The sequence below is a fragment of the Tinamus guttatus genome, unplaced genomic scaffold, assembly GCF_059628265.1.
Source record: "Tinamus guttatus ecotype Peru unplaced genomic scaffold, ASM5962826v1 Tinamus_guttatus_pri_ptg000459l, whole genome shotgun sequence".
In the NCBI taxonomy this organism is placed as follows: Eukaryota; Metazoa; Chordata; class Aves; order Tinamiformes; family Tinamidae; genus Tinamus; species Tinamus guttatus.
The window spans coordinates 9,512,697-9,528,825 of NW_028288993.1; the positions used below are offsets into that span (position 1 = coordinate 9,512,697).

General features: G+C 41.6%; 1 protein-coding gene across 1 annotated transcript in view; it reads right to left on the bottom strand.

Annotated features, from left to right (window-relative positions):
* Positions 1-4,819: 4,819 nt before the first annotated feature.
* AACS (acetoacetyl-CoA synthetase) overlaps positions 4,820-16,129 on the bottom strand; it is a 39,376-nt gene continuing 28,066 nt past the window's right edge. Inside the window, exons 11-18 of the mRNA XM_088532501.1 lie at positions 14,610-14,674; positions 14,287-14,409; positions 12,958-13,071; positions 12,310-12,435; positions 10,268-10,337; positions 9,275-9,333; positions 7,804-8,006; positions 4,820-6,162 (exon numbers count right to left, since the gene is read on the bottom strand). Coding sequence (XP_088388627.1) covers positions 6,025-6,162; positions 7,804-8,006; positions 9,275-9,333; positions 10,268-10,337; positions 12,310-12,435; positions 12,958-13,071; positions 14,287-14,409; positions 14,610-14,674 — 898 coding nt within the window. The 3' untranslated portion in view covers positions 4,820-6,024. The remainder of the gene's footprint in view (positions 6,163-7,803; positions 8,007-9,274; positions 9,334-10,267; positions 10,338-12,309; positions 12,436-12,957; positions 13,072-14,286; positions 14,410-14,609; positions 14,675-16,129) is intronic.

The following is a 16,129-nucleotide window of genomic DNA, read 5'->3' on the forward strand; positions in this document are numbered from 1 at the left end:
CAGAGACCCCCAGGAGGTCCCAGGATGGAACATAAGGATGCCCTCACTTGGACCACGTGCTTCCAAAGCAAGAACAAGCATCAGCAGAGTGATATATTCCTTTTCCTCTCCAGCTAATAAACGAGAGTGGGAAATTTCCACCGCTTAAGAGCGGGAGAGACTCTGAATATTTATGTTATTGTTCACTGATTGAAAAAGAAAAAATAGTGCTATAAAAGAACATATTTGGTGACCCAATTTGAGGGGCTCATTACGGTTAGCTTCAGCTAATTGCCAGTCTTGTATTTCATTTGGCAACTTGTTAGGCTAATTGAAGAAAATAAAACTAATGAACAATTATAATGAAGTTTATAATTAGACCCTCAGAAAAACTCACTGTGAGGATATTTAAGGCAATGAATGGTACAGGAGGCATGTGGGGGACAAGTGGGGGTTTTGGGAACTCCTTCCACTAGTCCCCCCAAAATGATGCTCCCCAGGATCAGTAATTCTCATCCCACCATCAATCCCCAAGTTATGTCGGTCTGGCATTGTTTTAATTAATCACTAATTACATTAATGTCCTCAATGCACACAGATGCCATTCATCACCATCCTGTCTCCAGGAAGGAGCCCTGTGGAGACGCAGCTCAGTCGTTTTGCTGTCGCTGTCTGTACGTCTGAGCCTCTGCACACATGCGTTTCTGATGCTAAAATTGAGACGCTCTCGGGCTGACAGAGGATCCTGTGGCACGAGGGGCTGAGGCAGCAGCTCCTTCCCAGGAGGAGCCAGGCAAGAAGGGGCCCTCAGTGCCATTAAAAATATTTTTAAAAAACAGAGTTTCTTTCCTCACGCTCAGCTCCTGCAGAGATTTGGCTAAACTCATTGCAGCTTCCTTTCCCTCCCTGCAGCTGAAGTGAATTGAATACCCTGACAAGACACAGACAGGGACCCTTTAGCGTTTCCATTTACAGGGCCAAGCAGGAACCGCCGCACCCAGCGGAGCCGCCCCAGCAGAGCCAGCCGCCTTGACAAGTCAGTCCCATTTGTGCATGAAAGCAATTCCCTGCTGGAAAAGCAGCTGGACAAAACAGGGCAACAAAACACTGCTGTGAGCACACGCTCCAGTAACGACACGAGCAAACCCCAAAGCAGAGCCTGGCATCGGGCTCCCGGCTCCAGGTAGCCGGGTCAGCGCAGAACCTGCCTCGGTATTTGCATTTTGAGAACAAACCCTGCGCAGGAATCTCTCGGCCTGCTTTACGCTCCTGCATTAATTCATGAAGTGTCATGTATCTGGCATATTTTATTATACATGAGAACGGTGCAAATTAAAATTCTCGGTCGAGGATCACGTTTGCACACTCGAGGCCGCCTCCTTAGGCTCCGCCAAGGCTTGGAAGTCGCACCTGCTTAAACTCAGGTCACCTTTTAAACCAAGTTAGTCCAACTAGCACAAACTATTGCATAGGCTTCCCTCTGCAATTTATTTCCATTTAGCTTTAACCTCTTCCTGGATAATTTAAGCTGCAGAGACAAGCATCTGTTTTACAGCAAAATAAATGCTTTGCCCCAGAGCTCTGGGTACTTGACCACCCACCTGTGAGCACCCAAAGGGGCTACAACGCCTCCCAGCCAGCCCCAGGGTCTTGTGCAACAGCACCAGACACCTTGAAACCATTTCAGACCCGGGGCAGAGGAAATCAGTGCATTTCTGCATGTTATGGAGCTCCTAAACTGACCTTTTCTGGGCAGTGAAGGGCTGCAGACCTCAGCAGAGCTCCCGAGAGGTGGATGAGCTGCCTCAGTGGGGCAGGACTGTCCTTCTCCAGCTGCTCTAGGAAGAAGAGCCCAAGATGACACTCTTAAGAGGAGGGAAAGCAAATGAAACCTGCCAAAGGCAATGCAAATGTGAAAGATGCCTTTTGTGGAGGGCTTCAGCCAGAAGCGTCTCTGAGGAATCTTGGAGTCAACGCGGGAAGGAAGGTGGAATCTGGCAGGAGCTCGGGAATTCCACAAGCTCCTGCAGCCCATCTTCCACCTCGGCCTGCCGTGTGCTCACCCCAACCGCAGCCATCTCAGCCAGGCCTCCAGCAAGAAGGGCCACATCGAGGACTCCTGCATCTTCACAACAACACCGACTTGGACTCCCTTCTTGACCAGCTCTTACCATAGGGCTGGTTCCCAAAGAAATTCCTCCTCCAAAGGATGGCATTCCCCGGTCATCTTATCCATGTCACTGTACCGAGGCTTTACGTAGCACAGCCTTGGAGAATATAATGCAGCATAATTGAATCAGTGTTTCTAACAGCATGCAAGGCAAAATGAGAAGAAATACTCTCATAATCCTTACGGATCCTCATAATCCAAAACGCGGACTGTAAACCAATAGCTGAGAAACACTCAGGAACAATCTCATTGTAAAACTAAACAGACAGGAGGAACGTTCCTTTCATCAGTGCAAATTCTCACCCCTTTAAATCATTACAAAAGAGAAAACAAAACAGAAAGAGGGGGTTTCTCTGGGCAGATTCCATCAGTGGTGTGAACCTCCACACACTGTCTTTAATATGCGATTGCAAACTCATTAACACTAATGGAGATGACGTTTCTCCCCAAGGACCTCGCTGTTTCAATCAGGTCATGTGCTGACTGCTGATAACCCTCCCAAACTCTGCAAAACCACTTGTCAAAAGCAGGTAGTCCTAAACTCATTAAAGTCTTCTCAGGAGGGAGCACAAGGTGCAGTTCAGCCTGCACTGATGGGCTACACAAGCCAGTCAAACATTGCACCCTCACCAATGCTGTTCTCTGGCCTAAACACATCTCCACGTGCCTGGGTGGGAGGCTGCTGTACCAGACTGCGCTAACACTTCGCTGTGATTTGGATCCCCATCCTAACTCTGACACAATTAACATTTAGCCCTCTCTTTCTACCAAAGCAGCTCACTGGTACACCAGCTACCTGCCCAGCTGTCCCCAAAACCCAACTCTACAGCTCACTCTCAAAACCAAACCTTGCTTCCTTGTTAATATCTTTCAAATACTGCTTTAAACACCCCATTAGGTGCTGACTGCTCCGCCTTGCAAGCAATATGCTTTTAAATATGCACACATTAACCTGGGAGACAATAACGGCTCCGGGGAAGCCACGTTCCATCAGGCAATTACCTGTGTTTTTAAAAGCACTGAATAAGTAATGCACACAACCAATTTCTCTTGCACACAAACAATAAACAATTTTATCAGCTCTGTCCTGCTTGGGCTGCTGCGTTCTAGCTCGTTTTATTTCTGTACAAGCCGCCACCAACCAGGGAAATTAATTGAAATCATGAGGCAGTGGGAGGGGAAAGTACCTGTTTAAGAGACACTGACAACAGCGGGTTTCCAAGAGAGGAGCGATAAAACAGCGGCTGTCAGCGAGTCAAGGGCGAACGGGCTGTCCCCATCACCCAGGTCAACGGAGCAGCTCCCAGATTTGCAGAGGACCCTGTCAGAAAACCACCCTGCCCAAATGCTCTTAATCCTGCAGATCTGGCACTGCCAACCCTGCCAGGAGCAGCCAACGTCACCCCCGGGGACGCCCAAGCACCCGAGGACACTTTCTGTCCAGGCTTTGACTTCAAGCCCCAGCACCACCTGAGCCACCTCAAGGGGGACCACACAAACACAATTATACAATCCAGCACCGCTACACCTACCTTTTTTGTGGTTTGTCAATATAAGCCTGGGAAAAACTTCGTCAAGATCATATAATAGCTGCTAACAAAACTTTGTGCAGTGTTTCAAGGAGGATATAGGATTTAAAGGAAATCCATTAGCCTTCAGGCACTGCGTGTGTTCCTGAAGTATCTGTGCTTCTAAACTATCTTTAATGAAATATTTGAAAATTACTTATTAATAAGGAACTGTAGTCTTTGTAAACTTCAGACATTTCGCATGAATTAAAGAACAATATAATCAAGTTTTAATGAATACAAAGTCACAGTTAATGTAAAATTTATATATAGCATGCCAGAAGGGAAAGGAATTTAGAAGTACTTTTAATCACAGGTTATTGGCAGCTGGGTAGCTCATTCCTGTACTTTTGTAACAAGTGCTTGGTCTTGATATTAAAACATACATGATCCCAGCATGCAATATTGTCTGAGTTGGCACAGTGGAAAGGTCAGGTGGAAACCAGCTTATTCATTAGCTCATTTGCTAATGAGGCATCTCCGCATCCTGCGGCAGACCTGGAGCTGGTGCCCGTGATTCGGTCACAGACCATCGGAGGGGCAGCACTGCCACATTTCTGGGCAGTTTTACTCTCACTGAATTATTAGCAGCAGTATTTTATACAACCACTCGAGTTCTGCTGCTGCCATCAGCCGGAGCTGGCCAGCGGGAGGCTGCCACAGGGCAGAGGGGAAATACAAAACTTCCACTAGCTCCAGCCGAACCAACATATCAGCTCCTAGATTTTGCTCCAAGTAAAGGAGTATTTGCCTCTCTGCTCAGATGTGGCCGTTTTAGCAGCAGGAACATACCCCAACACACAGTTTTTACCACTACACCAATACAGGGCAGGATTCCAGCACACTTCCCTCCACTCCTGTGGACAGCAAATCCTGTTGACCTGCAAAACCAGCTGGTTGTGCAAGTTTAACTACTGCAACAACGTCCCACATGTCCTGGGCTCTATAAAACAGGGTAAAGCTTTCAGAGCAACAGTTCTGGGGTGAATTTGCATAAAAATACTACAACAGATAACAAATTAAGCTACAAATAATCCCATGATACCCAAAAGGAAAAGGCATTAAGTGAAAGTGGAAACAAATACATCCACACACATGCATATACACTTATATTAAGAATCAATTTATTTTAGTTAACTCTTTATCAGTGCTGAATGCATTCAACACAATTATCAAGACACCCAAGATTTTAATGCATTAAATACTTAACCCACAATATTCACATAGTGCAGGAGATGAGAGTGTTGGGGATTTGGTACAACTACTGCAATCGTATTTTCTTTGTGAAAAACGAAACAAGGTTTAGTGCTTCCATTTTACTGTTTTAATATACTCCTAACAGTATTTTTCCCTTTATAAATTGGAAGGATACAGAGCTAGAAAACATTATAGTCTTCCACTTCCAACATGACATTTAGTAAAAAAAGTTACAAACCCATCAGGTTTTAATAAATGAACACACCAGAACTGCTCAGCTAATGTAACACTAGACTGTTGTCTTAAAGACAAAAAAGAACTTTGATATAGGGAACTGAAATGCTGTCCACAGCTACAGTGATGTTAATCCAGAATAATTCCAGTAAATTCAGTATAAATAATCTGAATTCCACCAGGACTATGGAGGTAACTGTTCTCTCACTTTCTGCATCCCTAAAAGTCAGTGAGCTAAAAGCTTAAAACAATAAGATACATCATAAAATAAAGCAGTAATTACTTTTAGGGGTACCATGAGATATTTGAAGACTGAAATAATTTGGAGTCAAGTCAAATGGATGCTGTGCATTATGGTTTGGCTTAATAAAAGCACTTAAATGCACATTATGTATGGAATATTTTCATGTTCCATGGTCACATAAATTGCCACATATTCCTTGTAGTTGGCTCTAAACCATATGGTTTGAAAAAACCCTAAATTTAGCTAAAATCCAGTTAAAAAAAGAAAAGTGAATGCTTTATGAAAGAGAAATATTCTATTATGAACTGCAATTTTGGCTATTGGCGTTCCAGTTTGATGGGCTGCTGACGTAAATCTAACCAGAAAAGATGCATTCATCATATATATAAAAATCAGAACAGGCAGGTTTCTCCTTCCAGGCTGGAAGAATAACTCCAAGATATATGGCATATTTAACCAATAAAAGGGAGCTACACTTGACCCAAGCCTTTCATAATGCACTTAACGAAATATTTTTCTTTTAAAAGAACCACTGGTATTAAATAGAGTATTTTTCTTTACATACAGTATTGGTATATACAAAAACAAACACAGAACAAAAACAGATGCAAAAAGCAGGGAAAAAAGTGGCTTCAGAAATTCTGAAGCTCAGGAATATTTTGGTACAGGTCCAAAGTCTCTGGATTTGAGAAAGCTCCCCGCTGCGCAACTTCTTTCCCTGCAATTATTTCTTTCACGGCTACTTCCACTTTCTTTCCATTTATCGTATACTGAAAAACAAAACCAGCAATGATAGAATTACATTTTTTGATGTAGTTGGCTTACAGAAAGATTACCCCACCAGCCACCTTGGAACTCAATCATAAAGTGCAACATAACATCCTTCCTTTCCTATTACACTTGACGTAGGAAGTAGTTTGGTGCATCACTCGAGGAGTAAGTGGACTACAAAGAGTTTCATATGTGATTTATTACTCCGAATGGTAATGCTGTGAACCTGGCCAGACTTCAGTTTAAACTAGTGAAACTGCTTTGTGTCACTGACACTCTAATTTCAGCACAGCTAACCCCATTTCTGCCAATATACACTATCATCAGCAAGAGGCCGCATTTAGAAGGGGATTCAAAAGCATTTCTAAAAGCAGCAGAAAATAGAAAGAGGTTTCCTTTCCAAACAAAACCTTCAAAGAAAGATAGGAGACAGCTTTGATCACTTTGCCATGGCACATTTTATGTGAAATGTAATTAAAATTCATTCAATTGTAAATTCAGTCAAAGTGTGAACTAATTAATGATCTAAGCAGGCATTCCTGAGGGGCAGACTGTCATAAACACCTCACTGCCATCAACTTTATTCTCTACATTCAGGTGATTTGTGCATTTTACAAGTTCAGCGTTCCATGCAGAAGCTCCGCTGCAGTCTAGAAGATGCCAACACCACCACTGAAAAGGCTCAGGGTTCTCACACACAAGTTGTGTGTGCAGAGCCTACTACTATTGCCCAGGACATCATGGAAGAGCAGCCACCCCATGGACAGAATCCTGTCTCCGTGCGCCCTAGGGAGGAGGCTGAGGGAACCCAACAGGTTTGGTACACTTGAACACTAGGCCATTTTCACAGAGAAACACATGCTGGGAAGTAAATAGGTATGAGAACATCAAGCATTTGGTCTGAACTCTCAAAGCATTTCTCTGGAAGCATCAAAGTTTGTGTGGATGGACATGAGAACTCCTCTGCACCCCGATTCCAGAGGGAATGAGGGGTTTGGAGCTGCTGTGGAATGTCTAACATCAGAGAGGAGCCACAAACAGGCACCTCGACTCCGAGGTCATACGGGAAGGCCGAGTGCTGCCAAGCACCGTGCACAGCAGCTCCATGAGCCAAGTACGCAGAGCTGTGGGTGTGTTGGGACCTCTCCCCCTCTCACCTGCACACACTTTACTGCAGTTATTGCTAAGACAGTGATAGAGCCACATTTAAATGGATAAATAGCCACAGAAGTGAAATGCTTCATGAAATGATTTCATACACTTGCTCAGTGCTCTCAGCTTGCACAAGAATGCTATTCCAAAACAAAAACAAAATAAGCTTACTGAAAAGCCAAAGTTAAAGAAAAATATTAAAAAGATGATTTAAGACTTGTGTATTCTCAGGAACATATACTTAACCCACGTATATTTATAACCTGAGAATGGACATTTTTAGGTATTGTTAAAAAACAAAAACATGCTTAGCTGAAAAGAAGAAATGAAGTTGCTAGGCAACACAGACAAACTATTTATAAAGCTCGAATACACTTTTGAGATGCTAAAATTTCCATGCATGTGGGTTTGAAGAGCAATGACAACTGCTCCTTAATTACTATTCAAGGTGACAAAGAAAAAAGTAGGCAGCGTTTTCCATGACATACCGGAATGCCTTTGGTTTCTAGGATGAGGCTTGGAACGTGCCTGGCAGAAAGCGCCCTCCGAATGGCGTCGCGGAGCCTCTTCACCAGGTCCTCACTGAACGCGCAGTTTAAGGCCATCTTCAGGAAGAGAATCACTCTTTCCTCCCCATCTTTGTTGTACTGAGGGACACAGAGGCTATCCGAAACCTCCTCAAAGGCTTCAACTGGAGAAAAAGGGAAAAAAAGCACATATTTAGCCATGTGCATTTGTGTTTTGTTCTGGATGCACCTTTAATTGCTCCAAAGGGAGTAAACCACATTCCCTAGAGGGAAAGGAAGAAATGATGACCAGACTATTCTCAAGGAGCTTCTTCTGGGCGCTCTGAAAAACTCAGAAATTCTAACTCACGTGAAAATCCATATTTAAGACTAGATATATTTTGCCTTAGGATATTCAAAATTCACTTTCACACAAAGCATTTTCTTTGGCTTTTCTCACAAACCACTGAGGTAAGGCCAGGCCATTATTTTCACTGCAGCATAAACAGAAAAACATCATAGGAGATGATCAAAGGAGAACAGAGTTTGAGAACGACGAGTTGCAACTGGTGCCTGCATCTCAGCTTAGCACCTTGCAGTTTCACAGCCTTTGCTGTTAGGACAGAACTTCTGAGCTGAGAAGCACTGAGCAGCTCAGGCATCTCATGGAGGCTGTACTTGATTTAAATTAAAAATATGCAAACCACAGTCCCAGTTGAAACTGCTATTTTTACTGCAAAACACCATTGATCCCAGGGAGCCAGAACCAGATGCAATTTTACCAATTTAACTTGAGGCCTTTGTGTGTGTTCCAACACCAAGAGAAACTGTTTCCCCCCGCCCCAAGTTAAGCACAAAAGTGCTGAAGTGAAGCACGACCCAGGGCAGCTGCCACAAACATTCAAACAGTTTCTGCCACACACTAGGGAGGCAACCCCAAACAGCACAGAGAAGATGGTGTTCCCATGAGAACAACATTTCAATTCAAAAGGCTACAGCAGTGCAGTCTAAGCCCTCCACCCTCTTCCTGGCTCCACGGGAAATCCCTCTGTTCATGGATTAAGTTAGAGCCACGTAAATTATAATCATCAGCAATGACACAGAAAAAACAAACAGTGTCAAGAGCCTGTTTTGGGAAAGAGCCTCAGCAGTTAGGCCTGCTCTTACAAAGCTGCATGACATGAATTGCAAGACCTTTCTACTTAAAGCAAAATCTAACCCAACACATCTCAGCTGGTCATCTCCAGTCCTGCAGATGTTGTAGGAAGGCAACCAACTTCAAGTCTACAAAACAGAATTTTACTGTTAACACTAATACACCCTTAAATAAATTTTATTTGGAAAATTGCAAGTCTTTCGTTACTTAATCCTTCCAGTCACCTTCACAATGCTTACATTTCACATTAACAGCTACAATGTCATAGTTGAAAGAGATGGAAAGTTAATTTCATACCTATGTTATAGATTTCAGAACTTCCGAATCTTACTCCATTTGGATTTAATGTACCATCACTGAAAATCGCACACAAACAAAAAGAAGCATTAAAATGTAATTAGAATTTGATGAAAAGAAAAAAAATGATGCAATTAAACAAGTCTCTTAATATTTCATGCAGTGAATATACAGGCAGTCACTTGAGAAATGGATTTTAAAATTAATTGATTTCAAATGCCCTTTTGCTCAATAGAATTAAGTTTTAAAGAACCTTAACATGATTCTTTCACCTCTCCGACCCCCTCCTCCTTGCAACAGCCCCAATGGGTGCAGTGCTGCTTCTCATTTAAGTCCACAAACACACACACAAGCCAAGACTTCCCAGTACACCAAATTGCTATTGTGTGCAATCACTTTCCAGTCTTGTAGCTGGAAACAGTGTCTCAACTAGCAGCCTCACCCCGTAAGTATGTTTGTGCCATTGCTAGTCACAGCTAAGACATTCGCTCAACTTGGGTTTGAGCTGCAGCTTGGAAACGCAAGCATAAAATTTAGCCCCAGATGTGATCTTGAATTTCTCTGACCTTTTTAAGCAAAGCACAAGCTAATACTTGACCTTCTGTAAATAAGCTGCTGTGCTCTAAAGCAAATCAATGACAAAGCCAAGAGCAAGAGAAGTTTCCTCATCCTCCATCTACGCTGTGCTTTACTGCCTCTCTGATGTTTCTAAAAGATGATCCATCGCTGCAAACCATGCAAAACAAAATCAACTACAAGACTGCCTTGGATTCACACATGTAGAACTGGGGTACAGCTTTGAAAGGTGCAGCCTCCTCTCTAATTCAGCTGCTCTGATCAACTTAAGGGTTGAAATTCACTTCAATACTGAATTTACCAAGACAAGTCTCATACTAAGGGACAAGATGAAGAATTGTCTACACTTTGTTCCAAAGCCACGGTTGCAAACCTTGGCGGCCGTTTCCTCTGAACGCTTTCACCAAAATACCATACCTGCGACCCAGCATGACAATTCCTCCTGTCTTGGGGTTAATTTTGCAGTAATCACCATGGGCCCAAACACCTATTAGAAAGCAACAAAGGTTAAGCAGCTGATTTTTATTCCTCCAGTTACAAGAGACATTTGTCAAACTCTCCTATCTCGGGATTCTTGCTGTAAACTACATAAACACAAACACATCAGCTACCCTTGAGAACCACCCAGAGCAAATGAAGTGGTCCTTGCTTCACTCTGCAAACGATCCACACTACATATATGATGCATAGCTGGCACACATACAGCAGGAGAATTAAGTATTTTGGTGGAGCAGGAAGTTTTCCACCCAAGTGAAAGTACTCCAGCCTTTCCTGACCCACTGTTACGATGTTCAATGCTGTGAAAGCAGCAACCTCAGGGTTTGCATAGAAGGTTTCAATTGACCAATTCCTAGAGGACTTCTTATGTGCTTGCTGGTATTGTTCTTGATATGTATTAATGTCAAATCTGATTTGACTCTTCAGAGCTGGCATAATTTCTTTTTTAAAGATTGAGACCACTACAGTAGTGTGCCACAAGCCAATTCTACTTAAATCTTCCTAAAGAAAATAGCTCTCAATTATTTAGGTGCATGCGCACATAACACTATTCCTCATCTGAACTATAACAGCTTCAAATCCATTAAATAGGAGAAAAAAAACAAAAAAAAAAACAAAAAAGAGTTTCTAGCAGCATCCCCAGCCACACAGATCTCAGTCTAACAATTGTCACAGTGATTTTTTTTTTTTCCTTTTAGAGCTAATGCTGTCAGGCTCAGGTGCAGGCTGCAGCTTCCCCATGGATGTGATGATTTCTTTCTGTTCTTCAAAGACCCCTGTAGCTTTGATAGCCACTAGAGCACGTGGACTGTAGCTGACAATACCCAGGAAAGAGGAAATTGATGTAAAGCTCAATCCTACACCACAAGCTTGCAAAGTGGTACCGCATCTGTGTGCTGGAAACCGCTACCGCAGCGAGACAGTGCACACTGCTTCCTATGCAGTCCTACAACATTTGTGGAATAGCAGGAAAATTCACAATACTGTACTTTCATTTGTGAATGAGAAATCTGTGTGAAAAAAATGTCAAAAACATTTTGAAATGTATCAAGGTTCTGACATAAGAATCTTATCAGCTAATAAAGCAAGCCAGATCAGGGAAAGATAAACTGGTAGTAGAATCCAGATTTAAGTGATCTTCTGTGTGCATTCCGACACCAAATTCTTTCCCTTTGAAAAGAAATAGCTACCAAGCATAAACAATTGGACACAACACTTGCTAGAATTATGCATTAGAAATATTTCAACTGCTTAGAAAGATAGGAGTCAAAGAATGGGACATGAAAAAACCTTTACTATTTATTTCTACTACTATTTACAGCAGAGGGAATCACTCGAGGCATTTAAATCGGACTCTTCATTTTTCCTGTATGACTACCAGTTCCTGCTGTACATCCCATTTCTCTTGTGAATCTAGTGTTTTGCTACTATTTATAAAAAATATCCCCAACCCCTCAAAGCAGCAGCTTGAGGTCTGGCTGCTGCAAGGCCCTGCCTGGTAGGCAGCAGGGAGCTCGGTGTTGCTGTGCCACAAGGCAAAGGCTCTGGATAGGCAGAATCTTACACAGCAGTGAGGAAGAAAACCACCAGTCCCCAGGGTATCATCAGTTCCTTTACTCTTAACAGCACTGGGAGACTCTGCAAAGGCAGAATGTGCACTGCTGACAAGGCACACGTTTGAACCCAGCCTCATGCTAACCCTATCTGTCCAAGGACAGCAGGAGCAGAACAGGATGGGAGCTCTGTAGAGATTCTTATTAAACTGCTCTGGACCCAAATTCAACACAAAGCACTGGAAGAGAGAGCTACTTGTCAAACATGCCTTGAAGTTTTCAACCCTAGAAATCCAGGTGCAAGGCTGCTATTGGCAACCAAGAGTAAACCTGCACCTTCCTAACAGCAGCACCACAATTTACATTCTCAGTTAGTTCAAGCAATGTCCAAAACCTGTCATTACATACCTGGGAATTTTGAAAAATAGGCTTTTCTGTATTTGCTTCCATTCTCATCATTCCAGAAGTGTGTTGGTTGACAGGGAATTGGCTTTGTGCAAACCAGTTCTCCACTTTCACCCCAAACTGGTTTGCCTGTTGACAAAGAAAGAGTAATTTCTGCATTTTTGCTGCTGTAAACAGTAGGATAATAAAGCAAAGAGCATCTGTAGTTATTACTTAGATGGAAGATGCTGTGTATAGATATGAAATGAGAGCAATGATCTTAAAAGCTGATATTCAATTATTAAACTCATCTCTATCAATCTCAGTAATTTCAAGAGAGTTATACCACTGGATGAAGCCAGCCTGGCATTCACAGCAACATAGTTGACCAGCACACAAACCAGAGGCTAGAATTTGTCCTAATGTTCTTTCAGAGGAAAGAGAAGGGCTTTTTTACACAGTGGTTATTTTCACTGCAGTCCTACAAAATCTAGATCAAATGGATCCAAAATCAGGTTTTGTGGAACATCTTTTCATAGCGAAGCCACTCCTTTATATTAGTAATCTGATGCGTGAAATGTCAGTTTATATCCCCTATACAAGTCTCATATCATGGATCGAACCTAACCACCATTGTGTTTCATATGTTTAAGTAATGTTTTAAAATATTACCTTCATCATTCCACGCTTCTACAGCCATTCCAAGATTTCTGGCCTGAATTTCTCCTTTGTAAACTGGAATTGTAACATTCTGACCCATAAAACATGAAATTATATCTGTTCCACCTGCAATAAAGGAAGCCCATTTAGAACACAGTGCTCTTCTGAAAATCAAAATGGAAAATTATGTGAGAATCTGGAACAGTAGACTGGCACATTTGACAAATGCATCCAATCCATATTAAATAGCACAGAATATACAGTCAGTATTATCCAAGATGGTCTATAGCTTGTAATAAAAGAGTGATTTCATTTCTGACTCTGTGCGTCTTTGAAGAGATGTACACCCTCTGTATATACTCCTTAAGGTTTGGCTTTTTACAAGAGTTTTATATCAATACATATTTCTATATTTAAGGAAATCTTAATTTACTTAGGAGAGAGAAAATAAGGCCCCTGCTTACAGATGTGCATATTTAAGATCAGTTGGAAGTGACATTACAGTTCATTTTGTTTTCATTAAACTAGCCCAGTTATTCTATTCAGTATTTAGTTTGCATCTCTTGTTCCCATTAGTATAGTGGTATTGTTTCAGAAAAGCAGAGTAAGAAACAAGACCAATCCTTTTAGCTTTACTTAGAAGAATATTCCTCCACATTGGAGACTATTCGTATCTGCAGTAACAAAATGAAGATTTAGCACTTTTCTTACTAAAGCCAGAGATGATTTCAGTAGCAGAACAGTCAGCTTTTAAATCAGATCAAGTTAAAAAGTCCTTTGAAAAAGTTAATCCACACTGCACAGCAGAACGAGGAGTTCAGTGGGGGACCTTATGTGAATAGAAGCTGCCTTAGTTAGCACTCTTCCCGAACTGCACAGCATGTGGGCTTGATATTTCTCTAATTATGTAATTTACAAAAAAAAAAATCTGTCTGCAGTGCCAATTACTTGCCACAAAAGAACTGAAATGGGAACATGGAAAAACCTCTCCAAGAGGTATTTCTTGTTGAAGTCAGCTATTTGTAGAATAGTGTATTCTGGAGGCTAATAGACTTTCCCTGATTTCACTTTGCTATCCCTAAGGACAGCCAGTCAAAATAAATGAAACTGTCTAAGCCTCCTCCCACAAACATTTACTGTCAGAAACATTCCACCTAAAAGCCTTTGAGTGCACCAGCTTCATTACAGCACACTCAAGAGAGACAATTAATTCTAGTTTAACTATAACCAAGCATCAATGATCCAAGCCTAGGCTTCCTAAAAAACACACAGTAGCAAACAAGGAGAAAATGCACAGGCCAGGAGCAAATTAGTATGAGACTTGTAGCCCAAAAGCATCACCTGAAATGGATCCCAGCAGGACACTGCTTTTTATGTGTTTGTAGACATACTCGTAGCTTTGAGACTTGAGGGGTGATCCTGTAGACAGTATAGTGTGGAGGGTTTGAAGATTGTGTGTTTCACCTTAAAGGAAGAAAGCAATGAAAAGGGTTAAGATTCACTTTTTAAACAATATTTTGTAACTATTCATCATTACAATCCAAAAAAAATGCATAAAGCACTTGACTTATTACTTGTGATCAAGATATGGAGCTAGAACCCCAGAGGAAAGGCAAGGGGGAAGGGGGAAGGCAAAGAGGACTTAATAGCTTTTTGGAGCTTACATGGTTTTAAATTTTTCTCTTCTAGTACAGCCAGCCACTTTGCACCTGTTCCAAGGATGGTGATCCTAGAAGGAAAAAGTTAAAATATTTTGCAATTTTAAATGTGTTAAGATTCTGAAGACCTGCAACTCCCACTGCAGTAAGCAGAAGCTGCAGGCACTTGCACATGGATTAATCAAGTACTTCATCTTAAAGCTTCTTATGTGCAAGGCAAGTTCCTTTTCAGCAGTCAGAGTTAGTCAAATCACATGTTTCTGAAGCTTTGAAACATTTAATTCTACCTTTAAATATTAAGCAAAGCTTTCCCACCTCGCACAAAACATTCATTTTCATTTACAGAAATATATAACTGCAGAACACTCCAAAGACATCACAGAATGTTATAACATTTACTTGATTAATTGGCCATAATTGCCACTGAGCTGTTTAACACAAAACTGCTGCCGTGTCACACTTTCACATATCAAAATTATACCATTTCAGAACATGTGTAAAAAAATGAATAATTTGTTCTGAAGACAGCATCCAATGATTTTCTTAGATATATATTCAGTTTCCATTGCTGTAAGTCTGAGTTGCAGATGTAGAACATGGAATTTGGCCCAGCTAACTGAATAAATGACTGCTGACCTTGCACAGAGCACATTCAGAGCAAGTATTCAATATATGGCTGCACACTGAATTCAGCATGGTGAGAAGATTCAGTGAGAGCCCCCGTTTGGCTACTCATTGAAATACTGTGATTTTATATTACCACAGTCACTGCATGAGTTAATGTTGGGACATCACAGCTAGCATCATTAAAACTGAGCAGACCATTCTGTCTCCCAGTTACACATCACGGGTCTTTATGACAATGCTGCAAGCCCCAGGAAAAAAACACTATATTATATAGGGCACTCGCAAACATTGAAGGCACAGTGTGAAATGAATACTTCAATTAGCATAATAAATAAAACACAACTCAATGTTGTCTATTTCTCACATTTCAGATATTAGGAACATGACATTTCTTATTTTGGTACCTAGCTAAACAGTGTGCAGAATAACTTGGGCATTAGCAGCACAGTGAGCACTGCACAACTCAGCTGAGCTGTTGCAAACTGCTCAAAGCCAAGATGCCCCCATCCTGGAAAATTCAGAGACCCTGAGGTCTGTTTCCTTGCGAATGCACAAGGAAATCAGTCTTTGTTGAACACGGGGACTGCAAGCCTGGCTTTCTAACTGAAAGAAAATTATTTTGGTAATTCTGTATCGTAAGGCCTCTTCTAGTTACTAGAAACATTAGTATTTCTATGACCCTTATATAAGCCAAGTACCCCTCTGATGTTGTTTTTCTATGTGGTCAAATGCATATTTTAAAAAAGTGATGTAAATCCTATGGAGGAAATGCAGCTCGGAAGCATCCTGTTCTCACTGCTAGACACCTTTCCAAGAAAACTCTCAAAAAACAGAAAATCACAATGTTCCTTCCTAATAACCCAGGGAACAAAAAAACAAGTATTTCATTTTGTAAATAT